This window comes from Acinonyx jubatus, chromosome A2 (genome assembly GCF_027475565.1).
Source record: "Acinonyx jubatus isolate Ajub_Pintada_27869175 chromosome A2, VMU_Ajub_asm_v1.0, whole genome shotgun sequence".
NCBI lineage: Eukaryota > Metazoa > Chordata > Mammalia > Carnivora > Felidae > Acinonyx > Acinonyx jubatus.
Genome location: NC_069383.1, coordinates 80,191,187 through 80,216,130, shown reverse-complemented (window position 1 = coordinate 80,216,130; position 24,944 = coordinate 80,191,187). Strand labels below are relative to the sequence as shown.

Here is a 24,944-nt window from a genome sequence, read left to right as displayed (position 1 = left end):
CAACATGGCATCACCCAGTTTTTCTCGGTACCTTCCTCCTGCTCACAATACACAGAGCTGGAGAGAGGGGCTTCTTGTTAACTGCCTCACACTCAGCACGCAAAAGGGAGTCATTAAGTCAAGTGTGTCAAACGGTTTCTATACGAAACCAAGAGGTTTCATATAATCATTCTCAGACAAACAATCCTGTTTTCCTGCTCACCAGATCACGTAACCTGCTTTCACTGTTAAAAGTGACAGAAGAGAGGACCTGAAGGAACAGTTCCTCTGTGGAGACATTTTAAAATAACCTTAGGGGTTTTAAAAACCACACAAATAACAGACTGTGAGCTCCTGATTGAAAGCACCATGCTCCCTTTTGATTTCCAGCAAAGAAGGCAGAAGAAACAATGCAGACAATGACTAAGGACCCAGTTGACAAACCATATAATTTCTTTTAAAATATCGGTTCTATTTAAATCTTCCAATGCTAATTTCTAAATCATAAGTCTTGATACAATGTAATATAAAATGTAAAAGAGCCTTGTTTACCTTTTCACAACATTTTTGTCTTCTTTTTTAAAAGAACTATCAACATATTCTCTTTGGTTGCTACTGTGTTAGTATAAATAACTTCTCCTTCCACATTTAATTTTCAATATCCATTTTAATACATATTTCCATTCTCCTTGCTTAAAAATAAAAAAAAAGTATTATTGTAAGGTAATGTCTATTTTCATTGCCCATAATTTCAATGACATTTTCAGTCAAAAATACATAAACAACACCTGGTCTACAGAATGAAAAATATATAGAGTGAGGCCAAAACGAAACCTAAACCTGATTTCATAGGGTGATACGTATTGCCTTTTAATCACTTATTTTAAGGAGGATATAAAAAATTGCCATGATTTTTAAAGACATTTCTATACCCTTTCACATAAATGGATCAGGAAATTACAACCAGGGTTGCCCTATAAAACATGTGACCAATAAGATGGACATTTGTATTAACTAAAGGCTAGTTTAATTTATTAAAATTATCTGAAAGTATGCATGTTCCCAAATACTTGATGCAACTCTTCATATATCTATTCAATTCAAATGGGTAATGCACACCCTTGACTGTTACAAAATTATTTTAAAATTATCACCCTTACATTTTTTCACCTACTGTTATGATCATTGCAGTTAAACAAGTGGAAATAAACAGAGGCCTAACAGAAGCCCAGTGAAAGAACAAATTTAAAAATCTTTGTAATATTGTGGGTTTAGAAGCTGGGTGTGGCAAGAATGGGTATTAAACAAAATAATTTGTGAAATAAAAATATACAGATCTCTTTGTGAAAAGCACAAGGAATATTAAATGCATGGGTATACTGATCACAGCTGTGTAAAACAAAACACTAATATCAGTTACACAACTCTAATGGGTAACACTTTTAAGCCACAAGAAGCTGTTACTGGTTTTGTTGGCTATCCAATGGAATTTTACTCTGTACTTTAAACAGGAAAATTTAACTGACCAAGAAACCAATATTAATTAAGTACCTGTTAAAAACCATACTTCATTAAAAAATCCACATATTCATAACATGTATTTTGATCTCTTTTGAATATTTAAAAATTATTGCTTGAAATGATATTTTTAGTATTTACTGAAAATACAGAGTTCAAACTCTAAAGGGCCAATATGTAAAACATATGGCTCCAAAAGGCAAGAGTCCTGTTGTGTCTAAATTGTAACCTCTTATTGGCATATTATAAAATGTTTAACTACAGAATTAAAAATTTCCAGTCTATGAAATATAAACATGGGCTAATTGTTAGGATCATTACTTGAATACAGTTTCTGACACACTTTCAAAGAGATTTATACTAGATCGAAGGATATGTATAACTCTTATGATTTTGAAGCTGATAATATCCCAACTTAAATAGCTGAGCTGCATTAGAGGAAATGTGTCAAAACCATACACTGAAAATCAAAAAGTGCATTATTGATTGTATTTGGAGCCAAGCATAGTTGCATGACTAATTTAGTCTGCATACTTAAAAAGTGATATAAATAGGCTTAAAATAAAAATACATTGAGAAAATATACCCTACATTAATGAAATATGACAGCAATGTATATTCAAATGTTCATGCCTGCAAGAATAAACCTATTTTCCCATGTTTGGGAAGACAAATTTTGGAGATGGCCCACATATTCATCCCTTAATCCTATGGTTCTTGCAAAAAGGAATGCAGACTTCTTTTAAGAGGAGAGCCACAAAGTTTGGAAACAAATGACTCTTTTCTCACCCTTTATCCTATGCCTTTGCTTTGTTTCCCCCCAGAAAGAGCCTGTGAAAACATCTGTGCTAATACAACCTTTCTTTCATATGTAAGACATGGTAGGCAGAGTGTCAAGGGCACCCAAGATTCCGAGCCCCACACAAAGATGTCCTGGCTAATCCCGCCCCTTCAGTGTGGCCAGAAAGCACAAATATGGTGGCAACCACTCTCTACTCTATAGCACTTTCTATGGTTATGGATGGTACAGCAATTCTCATGACTAGATTATATTGTATCACCCCCTCTTGGTAAACTAAACAGGAATATTCTCCTGCTGGCCTTGAAGAAGTATGCTGCCATGTTGTGATAGGGCCGTGTGGCAAGGAACTGCAGGTAGAATTCTGTGAGTTGAGAGCTGCCCCTGGGGGACAGACGCCAAGAAAATGGACACTTGAGTCCCACAGCTCAGCAAGAACTGAATTCTGTCAACAATCACAAGAACCTAGAATATGACCTTGCACTCCAAAAAGATATGTGAAGTCTTGAAGACACCTCCAGCAGTGAGGCCAGCTGAGTAGTACCCTGGACTCCTATCCCACAGAAAATGTGAGATAATAAATGTATGTTATTTTAAGCTGCCCAACTTTTGATTTTTTTTTTTTTTGCATCATAGAAAACTAATACAAATAGTAACATGCTAATATGATTTGCTAAAGTCTTTGTGTTCTAAGAGAAACTTAGGTTGTGCAGTAACAAAAACACTTTTAATTTTGCGGCAGTTCAAAGCCTTTTCCAGTTCTCTAGAAATACATGTTTTATACCTGAACTTCTGGGTTTCTTTTTATCTGAACCTCTACATTTCAACACCTAACTTCCATTTTCTTTGGAAGGTGTGTAAAATTAGAAGTAAACACAAATGCAGAGTATTTCATGTAGTACTCTATATTTGTAGAGCAGTGTGCTATTTAAAAGGTCCTGTGAGTTTCTGCAAGGATACCAGCAGAGGCATATATTCTACCCTCTATAAATTCTCCCAGAAAAAACAGATGGATCAACTAGGGATGCAAAACCAAAAGCTCATTGGCAACACTTAGAGCAAAACTGGCTGTTGAGACATCTCCATGAGTAACCAAGTACAAGCTGGTGTGGATGAAACACCATGAGCTATAAACCTCACAGGGTATTCATATATTTCAGGAAGAAGCAGACAGAAGCAACCAGGTTTTGATACACCACAGAAAAAAAGAACTCTCCAATTTCCAAGGGCTCACAGAGAGTGTAGCATTGCTTTAGAACACCAGTTGAACCTGGTGGGAATTTTTGTGGATTTGATCTCTGAGTGACTGCAAGAAGTCTGTGGGAAAAATGAAGCTCTGTGAACCTTCAGAATTCACCAGTGCACCCCCCCTTCCAAGAAGAAACTGCTGAAAGTAGAATATCATTTGTCCAAGAAAAAGATAAAGAAGGCCAAAGAAAAAGCAATATCCTGATAAAAGATGAAAAGATGATACCCCCGAGAAGATGTGTATACATACCTCTCCATACTTTTTTTAACACTTCAATGAACAAAACTGAATGGTGAGTTCTAGAGCATGAAGGTACGAGAAATCTATTCTGACCCACACTTCCCTTTTAAAAACTTAGGAAGACTAATTCTATATAAAAATGAGCAACAGAGAAAGATCCAGCTAAATCTAGTACAATGTTCTTATAAGAAACAAGAATAAGGAACAGAGTGATATTTACCACAAACCATTAAGGTCTGTCAAAAAAAAAATGCACAAAACAGGTAAGAACCCAACCATAACTTAGTATTTCAATGGAATTTAGAATTAAGAAGAAGAAATAAACATAAATTGCCAATAAAAATTAGAAAAACTAAAAAACGAGGTGACAGTATTAAGGGTTTTGAAATAAAAAAAAAACAATTTTAAGAATGAATACTAAACTAGAAGGAGCATACGAGCAAAAAATATCCCCAAAGTTTATGATATATGAGGGGGGAAAAAAGGTGAAAATAAAAACAAAAAAATAAATCACTGAATCTAGGAAAATGATCTAGCCATTCATTTATATCCTGTATACTCCTTGTATTTATATTACACTTCAGTAAAAAAAAAAAAGAAAAAAGAAAAAAAAAAGAAAAGAAAATAGAGCACTGTGAAAAAGATAAAAGTGCTTCAAGAGAAAGTTGGCCTTAATCTTTAATGCCAGAAGACTATCATCTGCATCCACATTTTAATGAAACTCCTCTCACAAAAGCCTCCAAAGACTTTCTAGGTCCAATGACAGTTTGACTCTTCAAAACTTTTAACCTCGACGATCACTCCTTTATTTCTGCGCTGTCTCACTCTCTGATTTCCCTTCTAAACTTCTTGGTCACTCACTTTTAATCTCTTTGTGTGTTTTTCTTCCTCCACAAGCCTTTCAAGAATTGGTATTTCCAGGCTCCATATTTGGCTATTTTCCCCTCTTACTCAAATTCTCTTCCTAGGCAATGATATCATGCCTAAAGATCTCAGCTTTCACACACACACACACACACACACACACACACACACACACACACACACACGCACACACGCACACATCCACACACATGCTACTGATTCTCAAATCCGTATTTCTACCTTAGGTCTCTCTCTCCTGATATCCGCTTAAATCAAACTGCTGATGAGATCTATTAAATAGCTCACTGTTCCCCTCAGAAAACTTACTTCCCACCTGGCTCACCTTATCTGCAAGAAGTGGCCATTTCCTCTTACTGGATAACTGCTTTTTCTCTATCTGCTATCCTAAGAAAAAACTTCTTTCAACACTCCTATACTTCCCTTATTTTTTTTTCATTAAGGAAATATAAGGAATCTACTTCTGGATTAAATAGGCAATATTACTATCTTTACTTTGTCACTATTCAGTCACTTCTTAATCTCCTACATTCTAATTATTCATCCCTTTAGCAAACTGCCCTCTCTGTAGAATTGATGATGCTATCATTTTATAATAATTTTTATTATATTTATAATATACATAAATATATATTATTTTACTTATAATAAAATAAATTATATTATGTATAATATAATTTAATTATATTATGTACAATATAATTATATTATGTACAATATAATTATATTATATTATGTACAATATAATTATATTATATTATGTACAATATAATTTTATTATATTATGTATAATATAATTTTATTATGTATAATATAATTTTATTTTATTATAAATAATTTATTTACAATAATTTTCCCTTTCAAGTGTGATTATAAATTCTTTACTACCTGATTTGCCTTATACTACTCTGTCTGCTCAGTCTCTGTTTACACTCATACTCCCTAGACATTCACTGTCACCTATATCATAGAATTTTCCAAGTACTTGGATAAAGTGAGAGGGAGAGAAGGCGTAAGATGGAGGGGTGGATGGAGGGAGGGAGGAAGAGAAGGAGAAAGAGAGAGGAGACACATTATGGAACAATTAACTACCTAGGCTTCAATAATTCAACTTATTCTGGTAACACCCTCTCCTAGTACACAGATCAATGTTTCAAATATCTATACACAGAAATGAAAAAGTTACAACTGAGAAATACTGAGCATTTTTAAATGTTTTCACAAAACCTACTCTGCTTTCTTAGCTCCCTCTTGTTTTTCTTCTGAATCATCAAGAAATAAATTTGGAATGGTTTCTAATTCCCTTTAATCAGCAACCTCCAATAAAATGTTGTTATATAACCTCTTGACCACTAAACAGCTTCTCACATTGGTTCCACACTTCCTTTCCTTTGCTATTGTGACCATACTGTTAAATATCTTCATGATCTTACAGACTCTTGTAATAGCCTTCTTTAATTTCTGTCTTTCATCTCTCTCTGCTTGAATCAATTCTAAATATTACTAATGTCATGTCATTCAATCTGCTCAATTCCTTTATGTTCTCTATGCTGTCTTTAGAAGTAACAACAAAATGCCACTGCCTGGCATTAAAAAATCCTGTGCCAATTTGCTCCCAGTGTTATCTCCTGACATTCCACAACCTATTCTACTAATGTCTGCAAACCTATCTCATATGTGTGGGCCTCTGTGTTTTTTAAACAAAGTATTTTCCGGAGTGCCTGGGTGGCTCAGTCAGCTGGCCAGCTGACTTTGGCTCAGGCCATGATCTCACGGTCCATTACTCTGTGAGTTCGAGCCCTGCGTCGGGCTCTGTGCTGACAGCTCAGAGCCGGGAGCCTGCCTTGAATTCTGTGTCTCCCTCTCTCTCTGCACCTCCTCCACTTGCACTCTGTCTCTCTCTCTCTCAAAAATAAATAAACATTAAAAAAAAAATAAAGTCTTTTCCTTGCCTATAATAATTTGTAATTTCTCATTCTCTCATATAAAATGTTATCAAGCCTCCAAATGGAGTTTGGGGAATCAATTTCTCACTATTCTTATTATATCCCACAAGCTCCTCTTATGCAATGTACAGAATTTTTCAAAATGTGTTTTCAATCATATTGTTACTTAGAAAATTACACAAGAAAAAATGTTCACTACCATGTCTATATAGGTGACTTATAATAGAGATCCATCTCTGCTAATGACAATCCGCTAGTCTGGACTCTCACACAGATAATAATGACAAACTAGTCATTTTTTTTTTTAATGATCTTAAGAAAACGGAGATAGTTAAGAGTAAAGACAAGAAAGTTTTTCACTCAAGGAAATCCCCTAATCTATGTGATGAGGAATGGCTAGAACTCAAGCAGAAAGCTCCAGACTTAACAGCCTGGAGAGTAAAAAAAAAAAAAAAAAAAAAAAAAAAAGAAATTGAAAGTACCAGGTCAGCTGAAATGCAAGAGGAGATATCCAAAAACTGAGGGAGGAGGCGCCCTGAAATCCATGTCTACATTCTTTCCCAAATTCTTGGCGGACACCTGACTACACGTGCAAGCAGAGCATAAAAAGCACCGTCTGGAAAGTTGAAAGAGATTTTTGGCTGCCATCCATCACAAGAGATTTGTGAGTTTGAGTCCAGACAAGTAAGCTGCCTACTAGAATAAAAATCAACTCTCTTTAAAAGATAATCAAACCCACAATCTTGAAAACATATGATGTATAATGTCTGGTACACAATAAAAATTACTAGACATGCAGAGAAACAAGAAAATCTGACCTACAGGTAAGAGAAAAAAATCAATCAATGCAAACTTACCTTAAGTTGACCCAGTTGTTTAAATTAGAACAGAGGGATTTTAAAACAGCTGTTAAAAATATGTTCAAGAGCTTAAAGAAAAAGATAGTCATGATGAATAAAAATATGGGGAAATGCTCATTAAAGAAATGAAATATAAACAAAATGAAAGTTTTAAAACTGCAAAGTACAATATCTGTGTTGACCATTAACGGGGTTAGCTTAACAGCCCACTGGAGATGTCAGGAGAAAGGATTAGTAAACTTGAAAATAAATCAAGAGAATGTATCCAATTTGCAAAGCAGAGAAAACAGAAACAATAAAAATGGGCAGAATCTCAGTCATTTGTGGCACAATGCCCCCCCGCCCCCCACGAAACCCTGAAGAAGAGAGGGCATAAAGCAGTAATATTATTTGGAATTATAAGGGTCAAAAATGTGTGAAATTAGATGCAAAACATAAGCTTTTGTGTTAAAAAATGTCATTATTTCAAGAAATGTAAACACCGATCTCCCACCACCACCACACACAAATAGGCACACTATGGAGAAACTGGTGAAAACCAAACAGGAAGAGAAAATCCTCAAATACAAAGCAACTGCAAACAGGGTAGTATCAGTATGAATGAAACCGGAATTTACATCAGAAAAAGATCAGAAGACATTTGAAGCATTTTGAAATGCTAAAAAAACAAACAAAACAAAACAAAACAAAACAAAACAAACCAACCCTGTGAACCCAAAATTCTATATCCAGGGAAAATTTCCTTCATAAATAAAAATGAAATCAAGGCATTTTCAGATAATGAAAACTGAGAGGATCTGTTGCCAATAGATCTGCACCACAAAATGTATATATTCTGGCTTTATATACATGCATACATGACTGTCAGTATACTTTTTTTAATGTTTATTTATTTTTGAGGGAGGGAGAGAGAGAGACAGAGACAGAGCGAGAGAGCGAGAGAGCGAGAATGAGCAGGGGAGGGGCAGAGAGAGAGGGAGATAAAAGATCCAAAGCAAGCTCTACTCTGAAAGTCAGCGCTTAACATTGAGCCACCCAGGTGCCTCTGTCTGTATACTTTGTATACATGTAAATATTCTGACTCTGCACAGGGCAGATTTGCCTTATACATCTCCGTTTAAAGTTCTTCCAATAGATCAGCTGTCTTTTCTCTTTAAAATAATTCAGTGAATACACTTGATGTGTTTGTGTATGCTACTTGGCTTTAATCTACAAGCAGAGGTGGTTACCATTTAAAATAGACTAATCAAAAATCCCGCCTATAAGGACACTTACCAGCTGAAGTATCTCAAATCAGAGGCTCTCTCAAAAGGCAGCTAAAGTAAGCACTTCAGATATTGCTAATTATACGTGCACCTGAGTGTTAACTAGTATAAGGAATATCAGAAATAATTTTTCACTAGTGAAATGAATGTTATTCTTTATATGTGGTGACTGAAAATATTTTAGGGTCACTGCAGCCCTTTCATAAATACAGTATGAGAATCAAGAGACTATAGACTATCTACATGTATGTTTTATCTGCATCCTGTCTTCATGTAGGATCTGCCTTCTGACCTAAAAAAAGGGAGCAGATTCTGACGTCAGAATAGCGTTTAATATATTTCAGAGTGAAAGTGTGACGTAAGGTGCTTGAAAATGTGCCTTATAAAATAAGTGAGAGTTGAGAATTCATCTGACTTGTCAAAACAGGTTATACGACTGATCTTCAAGCCAACTTGTTGGTCAGTATTATATACGTGACAGAACTCACCTAAGATTTGTTTTCTTTCACCTAGTAGTGGGTCTGGGGCATACAGCTTTCACTCTTTAATACTTAGCTTCAGTTTGTAATCTCCCTTACCGCTCCCAACTCTACCTCCCTCACTTCACCTGCCTAAAAATAAGAGTAATTACAAAATCTACGTCTTTGCATACCCTTTATAAAATACTATATGTAGTAACTTTGTTTATATAAATTTATTTTTACATATATTCATGGTTGCATTCTAGTTTGGCAGTTTACATTAATAAAATTTACATAAGAACACAACAGAGAACACAGTTTGATATGAAGTAATATTTTTAAGTGTACAATTAAGTAAATGAATTTGTTCAGGGAATGAATACATAAAGAATTTATTGATTCACTGATTTTATAGCTGATGAGGATTTTAAAGGTCCAGAGAGATCCTTTCTCTGACTTAGGAAAATTTTACCAGTACATCACAAATGTTTTTGTTTTTCACCAAAGAAAATACCACAAACTTTTTTTTTCTTTTATTTTTCATTCATTCATTCATCCATTCATTCAATCATTTATTTTTTAGAACATGAGCAGGGAAGAGGCAGTGAGAGAGAGAGAGAGACAATCCCAAGCAGGGTTCTATGCTCTCAGCGTGGAGCCTGACGCAGGGCTTTCTCAGGAACCATTAGATCATGACCTGAGCCAAACCCACTCGGGTGCTTGGCTGACTAAGCTACCCAGGCACCCCACCCACTACTTTTCTTTTAAAATAAAGTTCTTTTAAGCATGACTTTTATTGATATGAGTGAACTTATCTTACCTCCAAATGGTATCCAACCCTGATGAAGGCACAAAGTGGGTCAAAAGCTCCAGTACCACAGGTCAGAAGATGTGTCCTATTATAGTGATGCAAAACTCGAACATAATTTGCACATTCACTCTATAGCAGGGAAAAAAAAAAAAAGGAAGATACTGGTTAATATAAAAAAAAAGTTTAGCCCTTTTTAATTTTTGTATTTCCTAACGTACAAATCTCATGTTTAAGCCTCCCATGGCTAGTGGGGGCATGTGGGACAGATGACAGAGGGCAAGGAACAGTGGAAGAACAGACTGAGGTGGCCAAAGCACACTGCAGTTAGCCACACTGTGTGAATTACACTTATAATGGGATTCTGTCACTTTTCAGGTATTCTAGAAATGTATTCAATATAAAGATTTGCATGGCAATATGTTCCACTAGGTAATTAAGTTATTCCCAATGCTGTTATTTTTTTAAAGTACATGTAAACAGTGAGTAAGTACAAAGTCAGAAAACCAACAATTAGAGAAAGCTTCATTACTCTCAAGGAAACATATACAGACTTTAAGGCATTACTGAGTTTTTTAATGGTTAGGGAAAATAAGTCATATATTCATATTCATACATTCACATACAGCACTTTTATAGAGAACTTTCAAAGAAATATACAGAAAGCTAACCAAGAGAAATACTTATTTTATACCTATAAGACTGCTGTCCAGGAATCAGCAAAAAATTTCTTATAATGGACCAGGGAATAAATATATTTAGTTGAATCGTCTCTGTTCCAACTACTTACCTCTGTAGATAAGGCATGAAAGCATCCAGAGATAATACAAAAATGATTGTGGACAACTGGCTTCCAATGAAACGTTATTTGCAAAAATAGAAACTTTATTTACAAAAATAGAAACTTTATTTACAAAAAAATTTACAAAAATAAAAAACTTTAAAACTTTATTTACAAGTATATTTGGCCAAGAAGCTCTAGTTTGCCTATACCTGGATCCAAATCTAAGTTTTTTGAGGACATAGTATTTATTTTACACACCTTTTATTCCCTGCTTAATCAAACACAGTACCAAATATATTGTATATGCTTATGAAATTTTACTACATAAATCACTAGGTGAGTTTTATGACCAATAGGCTGAATGAAAAGAAGTCTAAAACTGCTCAAACCAACTTGTCTAAGTTAATTACAGCAAACACCTTCTTGGTAAATTAGGTACTGCTATTTCATTCAAAAATTTTTTTAATGTTAATTTGTGTTTGAGAGAGAGAGAGAGCAAGCGAGCAGGGGAGGGACAGAGAGAGAGAGGGGGAGACACAGAATCAGAAGCAGTCTCCAGGCTCTGAGCTGGCAGCACAGAGCCCAACACGGGGCTCGAACCCACGAACCATGAGATCATGACCTGAGCTGAAGTTGGACGCTCAACCAACTGAGCCACCCAGGCGCCCCGGATACTGTTATTTCATTTAAAATAAGTTACAAAATACTACTTTAATGCTAAATATTACTCTAATATCAATACATGCAATAGTCAGGAAATATAACATTTTATAAGGACGGTTTGTCCTTATAAAGTCTCTCATGTAACAGTATCGAATGAAAAAGTCACCAGAACTATCTTACCATAAATGATTCATATTATGGCATTTTCTTGGTAAGAATGAGGAATGTACTACTACCCTGATTATCCACAGCATGTAGATATATTTTCTTCAATTTCCAACTCATAGCATTTTATTATGAGTGACCCATATCACTGGAAAAATCTAATCATTCAGACATGGAGAAAATATTCTATCACTAGAAGCACCTGCTTTTCATGTCATCAGACGTTGTCACACCTTGAATGAAACGAACAACATTTGGCTCTGCCGGGCTGACAATGACATAGCCTAAGAGTGTGTTCAATTAGTCTGCATCATGCTACGAACTAAGGCAGCAAGAATGTCTTGACTCACTCCTTGGCTGTGACTCAGTTGCTACAGAGACTCAGGAGTTGGTGTAACGTGTGTTAGCCTTTTACATGTTTTTGTTTTTGTTTTTCTCTCATTATAAAAAGAGGGGAAAAAAGGATAAGTTAACTTTCAAAAGGAGATGCGCATGCCTTCTTCCAAACACGTGTACTGTGTCATCAGCAGCTACTCCAGGCACAGGGAAGTCCCTTCGTACATGTTTTAGTGTGCTCAGAACTGGGTCGGGGCCACTGCTCCTGCACAATCTCACACGCTGCAGGGAAGTTATGGAGAGATGGAATGTTAATTCTTCCAGTAAGAGAGACCCTAAGCACATCGTGGAAGAGGTAAAGCATGCATACTGCCTTTGCCTTCTCCTTTCTTTTCATTTTCTCTCCTTTTGTTTCTTTAGTAGGTTCTAATGGACTCATCAAAGCAAAATGAAATCTCACAAAGAATGTACTTTGCTTTCCCTTGAATTAAAATTTGACCCGAAATTATTTTTTCCACAAATATGTAGGAAATAAGCATTAGTATAAGAAATTCATAAATCTGAGTGGATAAAAACAAAAACCAAGACCCGCTTTACTCGCTTTACTCTAACCCTTCATTGAAATTAACTTGTAAATAACTATGTCTAAATGTATATGTATATATGGGTACATGTACATATATTTTTTTTTCTTCCTGAATCAACTGCATATATGCCTTTTGGGAGCAAATAAAAGGTTAGGGAGTCAGTCCCTTGTGACTGACCAGGGATATAATTGATGACGTGTTTAATTTACAATGAGTAATACTTACTGCGTCTTTTCCTTTCATTATGCATTCTTCTATTTTTAGTGTTGTGCTAGGCCAGTGTATCTGAAATAAAAGACAATGCACTATTATGCAAATGCATACAAAAATAAACCATACTGAAAAACCATTTCATTTTTTCTGGAATTCCAATATGTTCATTTTTTTTCTATTTCCTCAGAAGATAAATTAAGACTTTATCTTCTTTACATCATTATTCGTATAATGAAGGCACTTTCATTTGAGCTTTTATTACAGGCTAAAACTTAGTTTAAAAAAAAGTCTTTCTTAAGGCTCCTTCAAGTCTCAGACTTTCAGAAGCCACCCACAATTCAAGCAGCCCTGCTCTGTACTTAACCTGCCCTGAATTCTGCAGTCCAGTCTCTCCCCTGAACCTTACTGTCTGCTCCTCCTGGTCAGGCACCACCTTGAGTTCCCTTTGCATTTTTACCACTGAGCCCAGAGCTTGGCGTATGGGGACTTGGTAGTGTCTGCTAAGTGATGGGATGAAAGGATGCATGACTCCTACATCCTGGATGGACACCCAGACTGCCTCCAAACCTCTAGCACAACAAACATGGCACATCTTTGTACATGTCCCTCTGAGATCTATAAAAGTGCATCATTGCTATCATATGGTACCAATGGAGTGGGATTGGTATACATGACTCAGTAGTAGAAATACTGGGTCTTAGGCAAACACAAATTTAATCTGTTAACACAGCGCCACACTGTTCTCTAGAATGGCAACATGTTCATACTCCACCAGCAATATCCCCGTATCCTGACACCTGCATTACCAGCTTTCTAATTTTTGTACTAAACACCTCAAATTCAGTATTTAATTTAATCCTTACTACAACTTTATCAAAGATATGGTATTACTTCAGGACCTCCTTTTTTAAAACAAATTTTTTTTATGTTTATTTACCTTTTGAGAGAGAGAGAGAGAGAGAGAGAGAGAGAGAGAGAGACTGGGCGCAAGTCAAGGGGAGACAAAGAGGAAGGAGACACAGAATCCAAAGCAGGCTCCAGGCTCTGAACTGTCAGCACTGAGGCCTGATGACGGGCTCAAACATAGGGACTGTGAGATCATGACCTGAGCCAAAGTCAGAGGCTCAACTGACTGAACCACCCAGGTGCCCGAGGGGCCTCCTTTTAAAAACAAAAAAATGTGTGTTTCTCTGTCTAGCTCCACAACACATTAGATCTATGGTTTGAAACTCAAATGTGATCCATATAAGTGTAACAAGTGGTAAGTTTATCCCCACATCTGCTCGATCAATCACCCACCCCCTCCCAGACTGAAAAAGCTCAACTGAGCCCTTTTCTTGTGTCTCTCAGAATTCTGGGGAGCATCATCTCATGCTAATGTGTCATCTTCATGGTTTCTGCTGACTAAGTGATAGTAAATTCTGTTTTGGGAGATGCTGGCTCTCATGAGAATACTCTAATTTTTTCTTGATTGCCTTCAAAGGTTTTCTCCTTAGATCCACAAGTACTGGGGTACAGGACTGCTAAGAAGTTCTACTTTTTCTACTTCCATGGCACTTTGAGCTAGGCTACATCAGTATTTCTTTGGTTCTCTTCTGTTTTAGGCAATCACTTTCTGTTCCCAAGTTAACATTCTGGTGAAGGAATGGAAACTTTCCAGTAGAGTAGCCTGGGGCTCTTAAGGTATTAATATTTCTACACATAACTTTCTCCTCCTCAGGGTCTCATGAGTCCCCAGAGGAAGGGTTCAGGGATATCTTTCTAAAACTCAGGGTCAATGTTTCCTGTCATTAGAGTATAGTTTAGGCCTGGGCCAGTCAGCCAGACTCTTTTCCTATCTATGGCAATTTGTCCCTGTAAGGTCCCTATTATCTCTCCCTGATTTCTCCCCTCTGTCCACCTACCACCATCCCATTCTGTGCTCTGCTAGCCTAAGAAAAAACTCTGGTTATCAAACTCAATATTCGATGTTGCTGATTGGAGGTATTTTTTTATTTAGTGAGCACACTGTTTAATTATTTTTTAATTAGTCGCCAACGTTTACAAATGAGAACTTTTGCATAAAAATCAAAACTTTCTGATTTGCTTCAGATTTTTCTTTTACCTAATTGACCCCTGCAGTCATTTGAGTTTTTGAAAACTGATTTTCTATATGCATATATATGTGTCTGTGTATATAACTGATTACATGTAACTGATTATAAAACATATATATATATTTGAATCCCACATATGGTCAAGATTTAATTTTTTTTAAAGCTATGTCCCATAAAAGTAATAGGTTAGGCATGTAGAAGAGGCTTATCACATACTATGTAGCCAAATCCAATCTGATACATGAATAATATCAGGAATTTATAAAAGTAGGGTCAATGGCATTTTATTCTGATGCTTTTTACATAGCTACATGTATTATCATAGAAACAAGCATTCTATGGCTTGAATTACAGGTGTAACATCTTACTTTGATATTCTTATTAGTGTAACAGGTCCGACCAGGTTTCTTACTAACAGTACTCAACACCAGGTGTTCTCTTGCTTTCCTAATGCAGTATATAAACTTTAAAAAAAATCATGTACGTATATTTGTTTTACAACATAGCAAAATGACAAAGGAAAAAAGTAGGAGTGTGACAGAAAACCAACTAAAAAGCCAAAGGCACAACGCATAAAATCCTAGAATCGATGTGTATGATGGAAGCGGTGGATCCCGCAGTGAATCACACATGAACCAGGAAGACATCACATAAACACACCAGTGTCAGGGACAGATGCACGCCTGCATCAGCTTCAACAGAGTCACTAATACCATTACAGGGTAAACCTCCTAGAAGTGAAGTTGAATAAAAATTTTAGTGATCCATTATTTTGCAAAACATTTTTGCACCTGGGGTGAGATTTTTTTCAGATGATTTCTAAGACCCATTTTCACTTGAGATTCAATTTAGTTTTGGAATTAAGACTTTACTGTAGATGTGTGAACTATTCAAAAGGATATGCTAGAACATGTGCATATATATATATATATACACAAATATGTGGAATGTATACATAGCATATATTATATATACTGTATATTATATATACACAAGTATAAATACAAATTTATTTTAGGATCATCTATCACTGGATATATTTTCATGACTAGTTATCAGCATCAATAAATCAGAAAATACATTTATAATGCTTTATATTCTTAACACACTTAGGAGAAGCAGGGCGATTCTTAAAATATTAGCATCCCTTATTGCTTTTGCATCATGTAAAATGATGACTTATTTGCACTGTATTTACACAATTTCAAAGTATGAGATAACCAATTCTTTAGAAAAATATACCAAATTCAGCTTTTCAGTGTTGAAATAGTATCCAGAACAGTAAAACAACCTCAATGTATTACATCCTATATTCCCCTAAATGACTGCTTCATAATGATTATTTATTTCTAGGACTACTTAAATACACTGTTTAGGAAGCAATTTCCTACAAAATTTCTACTCATCTTTTGACACCTTTTGTTCTACATTATCTGCTCAAACAGGCTTAAAGATTGGGATACAACCTCCCCCCACGGCAAATGAAAGACTAGTTTCCTAGTCTTCCTGACCAAGATAATAAAGATAATGTCTCCCTCTGGACAAAGGCTGAATACATTTGCTAACAGACACCTTAAGAGAGTTCATATTTCCTAAGCTTGAGGTTCATCGGGGATAACACATACTCCCTGTATGTAGCATCTACCCGGGATGCTATGCATTACCCGCTGTGGGACTTAATGGGGACAAAGAAAATTACTGGAAACATGAAAGCCATGCTGTATGCTATGCTGTGGCTAACAGAGTTCTTTGTCTCTGACCCATGCATCTCATAACTTCTGGCAGCATCTAGGAAACAGTGACAGGTTAACTTGTCTCACAAGTAAGATAAAATCTCAGACCCTTTACAGTTTTGACACCAACAAAAGATACTGTATTTTGTGACAGTGAATACAATAAATGGCTTGCCTAAGGATGGTCAGAATATGTACTGTTTTTAGCAACAAATGTAATAATGTCAATTGCTCTTAAGAATGAAACTTTTCCTGATATCTTCTTATATGGTATCTCTCCCTCCTTTGATCCTCTATAGTGTTCTTCTAACTTTCCCTACCTAAGATTATAACTGATTTATGCACGTAACTTTAGCTCCTATATTACACTGTAAGTTATAGAGAACAAGGCATTATCTTATTTCAGTATTCTTACCAATGCACAATCCCAACTAGGCACAATGCCTTCAATGCAGTCACTGCTTATTCAAGGTCTACTGATGGACTTGTATCAATCAGTATACCTTTATCACATTCTTTGTAAAATCCATTCACTAAAAGAGTTAGTTTACAGTAAAATTTGAGAGATAAGCTTGAATAACATAAAACTGCTGTAACCAGTGGCAAAGAAATGAGACAATTTTCACTTTATTCAGGAAGAAATTCTGTAGGATGTTAACAAAAATCTAGGCTTTGAAAGACTTGTAGGATTTCTGAAGGAAATCACTCCGAGAGGATGGAAGGGAGAGATGCAGAAGACTGAATTATGAACACTTCCTAAAATAAAGTGATACGGAGAACTCTGCAAAGGAGCAATGTAATTATAGATTTACTCAAGTTTTTTTTTTTTTTTTTTTTAATTTAATAGGCTTAGGATGGCACTCGAATGTTCATTCATGTGACAAAAGATGACAGATCAAGACCTCACTGAAAATGGAGTTATTTTAAAGCCATCATGTACAAATATCCTATCAGGATAGTAAGGGAAATGACTGTCTTCATTTACTGTAGAAGTCTGGATGGCCTTTGGTTCTGTTCCAGAGTTTAGCATCAACAAAAACCCATACAATTAATCTGTTTTCCTGCACAAAACATTTTTTAAAGGCAGTTAAACTACAGGGTGTAATGCTATTTCCAACTTTTCTGTTCCAAAAAGAGGCATAAAAAGCAAAAGGTTAAAAATACATCATTTCATCACAATACTCCTATAATACAATTTAATTGTTCCAATACACATTAATGGACTATTTACTATTCTTGCATATCTTAAAGGGGAAAAAATAAAGTAAAAATTAAATTACAAGGCTATTTTTTCTGGACTCCCTATTGAGTCTCGTAATTATGCTACGATTAAGGATTTAACAGCTTACTGTTACAAGACGTTATGACACTCAGAGATTTAGAAAAGCAAAAACAAATGCACAAAGAGGGAATAATTTAACTATCTAAAAAAAGACTTCCATTTTTATTTAAATAAATAAATAAGAAATAAAGTGATCCAGTAAATCTCTTTTCATGGGATATATTTAAATGGCTAAGTCACTATTATAATTTCATCTAATATTATTTTTCTAAATTTTATTACTCTAAACAAATTTTTATTTATATTTTGCCTATCCACATTTTACATCTATGTACAGTACCAGTGTCCATCGATGTATATTTTAACTATTTGTCCTATAAATAGCATGAAAAGAAAATAGATATAACACATTAAAAAAGTCCTAATGGTTTATAAATGATACTCTTTAACCTGACATATTACCGTTCTCAGTGTTTATGCTTCTATACTTAATCATAACCACTGTCATTATTCAAGCAGTTTATATGCCAAAATTATAATCTTTTGAACTATAAACAAGATTTGTATTTGAAATGTTTATACTCCAAAGCATTTGAACTAGAACAATATTATTACTACAGGAACATTATTGGCCTGCTTCATGCCCTTTTTAATGGATGAATTTACTCAAATGCTATCATTAATGTGAAATATCATGTGCCATTTATATGCAAATTATTTTTAATGCCTGTTCCACCCAGTAAAAAAATTAAATTCTAAAATACAAGAACTTCCTTTACTTTTGATGCGGTAAAGTCAAATAAATGGGAAAAGTATAAAACTTAGAAAAACCAAGTGTCTAAAAGAGTTCTCTGTACAGATATTCCAATTAACTAGTGTAATGTTAGCTAAGAATAATAGTGGTGAGAATAATTTTAGAAAAAAACCCTTAAATTTAGAAACTTAGAGAAAAACTGCCGATGAATGTTAAATTTAAATACTAATATGGGATAGTCTATGCAGTCTCATAAAATATAGCTTACATAAATATATCTACTTTTGATTTCTTTGGGAAATGGAAAAGAAGAAAAGAAAATGTTGTACCTCAAACCAGTATTGCAATCTTCCAGAGAAAAGTTTTTCTTTGTTTTTCAGGAAATTTCAGTAATCCTCAAATGAGCACAGATTGCATGGGTCTATAAAGACTAAATACAGTCAAGCTAATCACTTACCATGGCTGAATACTGGAGTTGGCTTGGCTCTCAATCTCCGCCATAAGTAAACAGGTGGAGTAGAGTTCTTTCTTACACTTATCAGTGTTTTTTCTCCACTCCATTCCTGTCACCAACAACTAACTATTCCACTAGTTCTTCACCATTTCGAAGGTAAAATACAGTCATGCTAAGGAAGTAAGAACCAAGGGAAAACAAACACCACGTAACAAAAGGCAGGGCTCATGGTATACTGAAGACTGGTTTGGGGGACATGAAGTTCACACCAAAGCAGTAATTTGCTTCTCAGTGGTGTGTAACAGTGGGAAGAGCATAGGCTTCTCGGACAGACACACTTGGTTTTAAATTCTAACTACGACTTACTGGCTTCATGCCTTTATTTTCCTCTTCTTTCCATTCATCCAACATACTAATGCTCAAGTGATCACACATACTATAATAGCAGTTATGTCATACACATCTTTAGAGACTCTCTCACTGGCTCATACGTTGAGTAGATTAGGTTTCAACAGCACAGTGGTCAATATTCTCCATGATCTTATCTCAACCACATTTCCATCTTTAACTCTCACTCCGTACCCTGTTCCCACCCACATCCCCCCACTTCACCTGTATGTGTTAGCCATGGTTATTAGTTATTATTTTAAACTACTCTAAAATTTCTGTTCTTTCCTCACTCTGTTCCCACTACCAATCTGTACAAATTAAAATTCCAAGTATCATTAAAAGTCCAATTTAAATTATATCCACTCCAGGAACCCCTACCTCCTAGATTTCGTATACTTTCTTAGCATTTTATTTAGACACTTATTATAGTTTCATTTAAACTGTGCTATATATGACAAATGTGTGTGTATGTATCTTCATTATATTACAAATATCTTATGGTAGGGATTGTTCTATTCATTTCTTCATTTTTCATATCCCTATGTGTCTTTCTAAAATGTAGTTGAGAGGTGTCTGGGTGGCTCAGTTGCTTGGGTGTTCAACTCTTGATTTTGGTGCAGGTCATAATCTCGTGGTTCATGGGATCAAGCCCTGCATTAGTCTCTGCACTGACAGCACAGAGCCTGCTTGGGATTCTCTCTCCCTCTCTCTCTGCCCCTCCCCCACTCGTGCTCTCTCACTCTCTTTCAACATAAATACATAAACATTAAAAAAAATTAGAATATAGTTGAATGGCCCTAAAATTATGTAGGACTCTTTCACCTTACTTAGAAATGGTAGCACATTAGAATCATGTTCTGATTCTACGTCTAGTTTACAAAATAAATTTTTCTCATGGAATATAGAAAACAGTATAAAAGTATTTTATTTTTATTATTTTTTTAAATGTATATTTATTTTTGAGAGAGAGACACACACAGAGTGCAAGGGGGTAGGGGCAGAGAAAGAGGGAAACACAGTAGCAAATATTTAGATGGCACTTAGTATGTTCTAGGCACTGCTTAGGCATTTAATAACTCAATGAATTGTCTCAGAAAAGCTGTGAGATAAGTATTATGATTACCTCTCTGTCACGGATGTGGAATAAGTTGCCCTAGCTCACTCATCTTATAAGTGGCAGACTGGATATGGGAGCCCACAGCAGTGTGAGTATGTACTCTGTGTTCTTGCTACCACATTCTAGTACTTTTCAAAAAGTGTAGTAATATCTGTGAGGGGCCCCTGGCTGGCATCCGACTTCAGCTCAGGTCATGATCTCACGGTTTGTGGGTTTGAGCCCCACACTGGGCTCCATGCTGACAGCTCAGAGTCTGGAGCTTGGAGCCTGGTTGCAATTTGCATTCTCCCCTCGCACTCTGCCCCTCCCCCGCTCACACTCTGTCTCTCAAAAATAAACGTTAAAAAATCTTTTAAAAAAATCTGTGAGTTGAAACAGTTAAAATGAAATAAAATGGAAAATTAATATGTTGGCTATTTTTGCTAACTTTCAAAAAAATATTAACTGTTGGTTAGCTAAACCTTATTCTAGAAATAAAATACTGATCAGAAAAAATGAGGACAAACTTTCAACCAGTAAAGAAACACAAGAAAATATACCAGACCTAACACTTCTTTAATGGTAAATTTAAATAAATGTGATAAACACAAATAAGGAAATAAATTTTTCTCATGGAACATAGAAAATAGTATAAAAGTATTTTATTTTTATTATTTTTTTAAATGTATATTTATTTTTGAGAGAGAGACACACACAGAGTGCAAGCAGGTAGGGGCAGAGAAAGAGGGAAACACAGAATCCAAAGTAGGCTCCAGGCTCTGAGCTGTCAGCCCAGAGCCCGATGCGGGGCTTGAACCCACAAACTGCATGATCATGACCTGAGCAGAATTGGATGCTTAACTGACTGAGTCACCCAGGCACCGCCAAAATATTTTCAATAATTCTTAGATGCTATATGAAAAAATTTACCTTGTGTAATATCAAGATGGATTTTTATTTTGATTATTACTAGTTTTAGGTTACTAATGAATTTTATCATCACTCATCATTTTGAAATGATATACATTATTAAAATGTTTTAAAGTCACATGAAAAGTTTTTTTTAAACCTATTTTAAAGGATTGAATTACTACATAATTGTGTAAACACAGGGTTGATTCTTAAATGCTAAGAACATACCAGCATAATTGTAGCTATTTCTTTTTTTTCCTTTCTTGAGCATATTTTTGATATATCTAACATATTGAGAGGTTTTTTTTTTTCAAATTGTTTAACTCTAAAAAAACCTTAACTCATTAATCTTGCGTGTATCTATATAAATCTTCTTAGATTTAAGTCCAATTATATTATATCACTGATTAAAGTTCAAAAAACTATGCGTTATGGAAAAGTAAAATTTAATTCTTCTGAGTGTCAAGTTGCTCACCAGAGAATTTAATAGTAACACAATAAACTATAATTCTCCCTGGTGGCCACATCTCGACTTCTCAAGAGGTACAAACAAATTGAAGGTGGAACATGTGAGAAGAATCATACACATTTCTTTCCAAATGATCTACATTGGAAGTGCTTCCTCAATACAAAACTATAATTTTAAAACTAAGTACTAAATAAAAGAAAATTTAATGACGAATGTTTTAACAGATGAAAAACAAAAGCCAATTTAAACATGAATAGCCCTGGATTTCCATGGTTAGAATCCTATCCCAAGTTAGACACTGTGGTATTTCATCATAAATTGTTTTTAAAAGATCCAGGTTGCATCTACAGGAAATCACGTGAAAAGCATCTGCCAGGATGTTATGTCTTCCCCCTTCCACATTTTCTATTCATACTAATGTCCTGGTATTGTCACAATGTAATCAGAACATCTGAAGATGCTTTAATTTTTCACTCATATAATGGTTTCCTCTAATTCATTCAAAACTTTTTATACCAAAGGATTTCAGAAAAAGATAAAAGGAAAAAAATTAATTTCATGGGAAGTTCTTGATGAAATCAGTTTCACCTAAGAAGTCTCACATTATCTGTAGATTATATAGACCTTTGAAGAGAGCAATTGGCAGAAGCCACCCTTTTATGGCAGGTGTGAGGTTCTCATTAAATAAAATACAACATGAGATAAAATAAATGGAATTATAAAATTGAAATTTTCACAGCGAAGAGTATGATTTAACACGAGGAGTGACTTTTTTCAGTGTGAGTCATAGGGCTTTTATGAATGTAATACAAATACAATAGAGCAGAATTTCATTGCAAAAGACTATTATTACAAAGTCTGGGAAATGCTATGAATGAAAGAAATCATAAAGCAAAACCAGTAACTAAAAAGACTATTAAAAACAGTAAGTCTATTAAATAGTAAGTTCTTATCTATTTCAAAACTGCATAGAAAAAATCAGTCTCACGTGCATATATACCCATATAAATTCTGATTATTATATATAAAAAAATATTTATTTGCATCACATATCGGACCACTATTTCCTAGTGCTTACAGGAGCACATAATCCTTCCGCATTTCACAATTCTGGATGCACATACAATCACCTGAGAGAATTTTTAAAATCCTCACTTCAGCCAAGGGGAGATGCATCACAGCATACATATTATTTACAAAGTCCTCAGGCATTATTAATGTGCAGCTGAAGTAAAACCTACTCTCACACTGTAAACAGGATGCAACTTTGTTTGCCAGTGGGGAAGTGGGTAGGTGGTTGGTGGGGTTGGGGATGGAGGCAGAAGGCAGACAAAATTAACCTTAAAGAAAGTAGAGAATAATTAGTTTTTTTATGTGGTTCTGGCAACAAGTACAGTGGGATTTACAAGAAGGCAGACAATGAAGAAAACGTATTTACTGGGTGATGTCAGGATTAACAAGAGATACATTTTTCATTCTTTTACTGTCTACATTCTTTGAGTTCCTGTAACTTCAAACCAGAATATAACATAATACTCACTCTAAAGAAGCTATCTTATAAAGTACACTGGCAAGTAAACAGTCAATTTTAATCAAATGTAAGAATCAAAATCAGACCAAGGTTTAAGAAAGGGTTGGGAGAATCTTCAAATGTAGTTTAGAAATGAAAGGAAATAGTTTTTTAAAAAGTGGGTGTGTTGAAGGTTAGTCTGGGGAAGGAGAGCGTGTAAGGACAAGGAGTTATTAAAGGACAAATAGAGGTGCTCAACATCAATAGTCATCATCAAACCGCAATAAGGTATCACTTTGCAACCATTAAAATGGCTATTAAAAAATAAAAAATAATGTGTTGGTGAAGATATGGAGTAAAGGAAACTCTTATGCAATGTTGGTCGAAATATCAACTGGTATAGCTACTGCGGAAAACAGCACGGAAATTCCTCAAAAATTAAAACTAGAATGACCAAATGATCCAGCAATTCCACTTTTAGGTATATATCCAAAGGAAATAAAAAGAGAATCTCAAAGAGATATCTGCATTCCCATGTGGCCTTATTCACAGTAGCCAAGAAATGAAACCAAGTTAAGTGTCTGTCAAAGGACGAATGGATTAAGAAGATGTGGTGTCCATATACACAATGGAATATTATTCAGTCATGAGATAAAAGGAAATCCTGTCATTTACAACAACATGGATAGACCATAAGAGCGTTATGCTAAGTGAGATAAGTCAAAGACAAAATACTATGTGGTATCACTTAAATGTAGCATCTCCAACAGTCAGACTCATAGTAACAGAGAGTAGACCAGTGGCTGCCAGAAACGGGGAGTGGGGGGGTGGTGGTGGGCAGGGATGGACATGGGAAGAGGTTAATCCAATTTCCAGTTATAAGATGAATATAAGATGAGTAAGTTCTGAGGACCTAATGTACATGGTGTTGATAGTGATGAATACTGTATTATACACTTAAAAGTTGCTAACAGAGTAAATCATAAATGTTCTCACTACAAAATAGAAATGGTAACCATGTGACATGATGGAGGTGTTACCTAATGCTGTGGTGGTAAATCATTTTGCAACATATAAATTTATCACATCAACATGTTATTTAAACTTACATAATGTTACATGCCATTATAACTCAATAAAATTGGAAAAAGTGAAAACAGAAGTGATGAGTTAGCAATGTGTTAGTGTGGACGAGTGGAGATTACACTAAAAAGGTAGGTAAGAGTAGATCATAAGAACCTATAACTGCTAAACTGAGAACTCGATGTTTATTTTTACTTAAAATTTTTAATGTTTTATAAGATAAAAGTTACGGAGCAAGAGCTGTTAACTATGGCCTGAGAAATCAGGAAATGCATAGCCTTCAATGAGAAAAAAAACACATCATTAAGTATTTGCATAATCTCCAGTGGAAATTTGACATTTCTATCATATAAATGCAGGAAATAAATCAAAGGAGTATTAATATGGAGCTTAATAACCAAGAGAAATAA

General features: G+C 35.0%; 1 protein-coding gene across 2 annotated transcripts in view; it reads right to left on the bottom strand.

Moving 5' to 3' along the window:
• SEMA3E (semaphorin 3E) overlaps positions 1-24,944 on the bottom strand; it is a 237,766-nt gene that overhangs the window by 75,911 nt on the left and 136,911 nt on the right. For both annotated transcript variants that reach the window (XM_027071773.2, XM_053218534.1), the window contains exons 3-4: positions 12,768-12,827; positions 10,020-10,139 (exon numbers count right to left, since the gene is read on the bottom strand). In XM_027071773.2, coding sequence (XP_026927574.2) covers positions 10,020-10,139; positions 12,768-12,827 — 180 coding nt within the window. The remainder of the gene's footprint in view (positions 1-10,019; positions 10,140-12,767; positions 12,828-24,944) is intronic.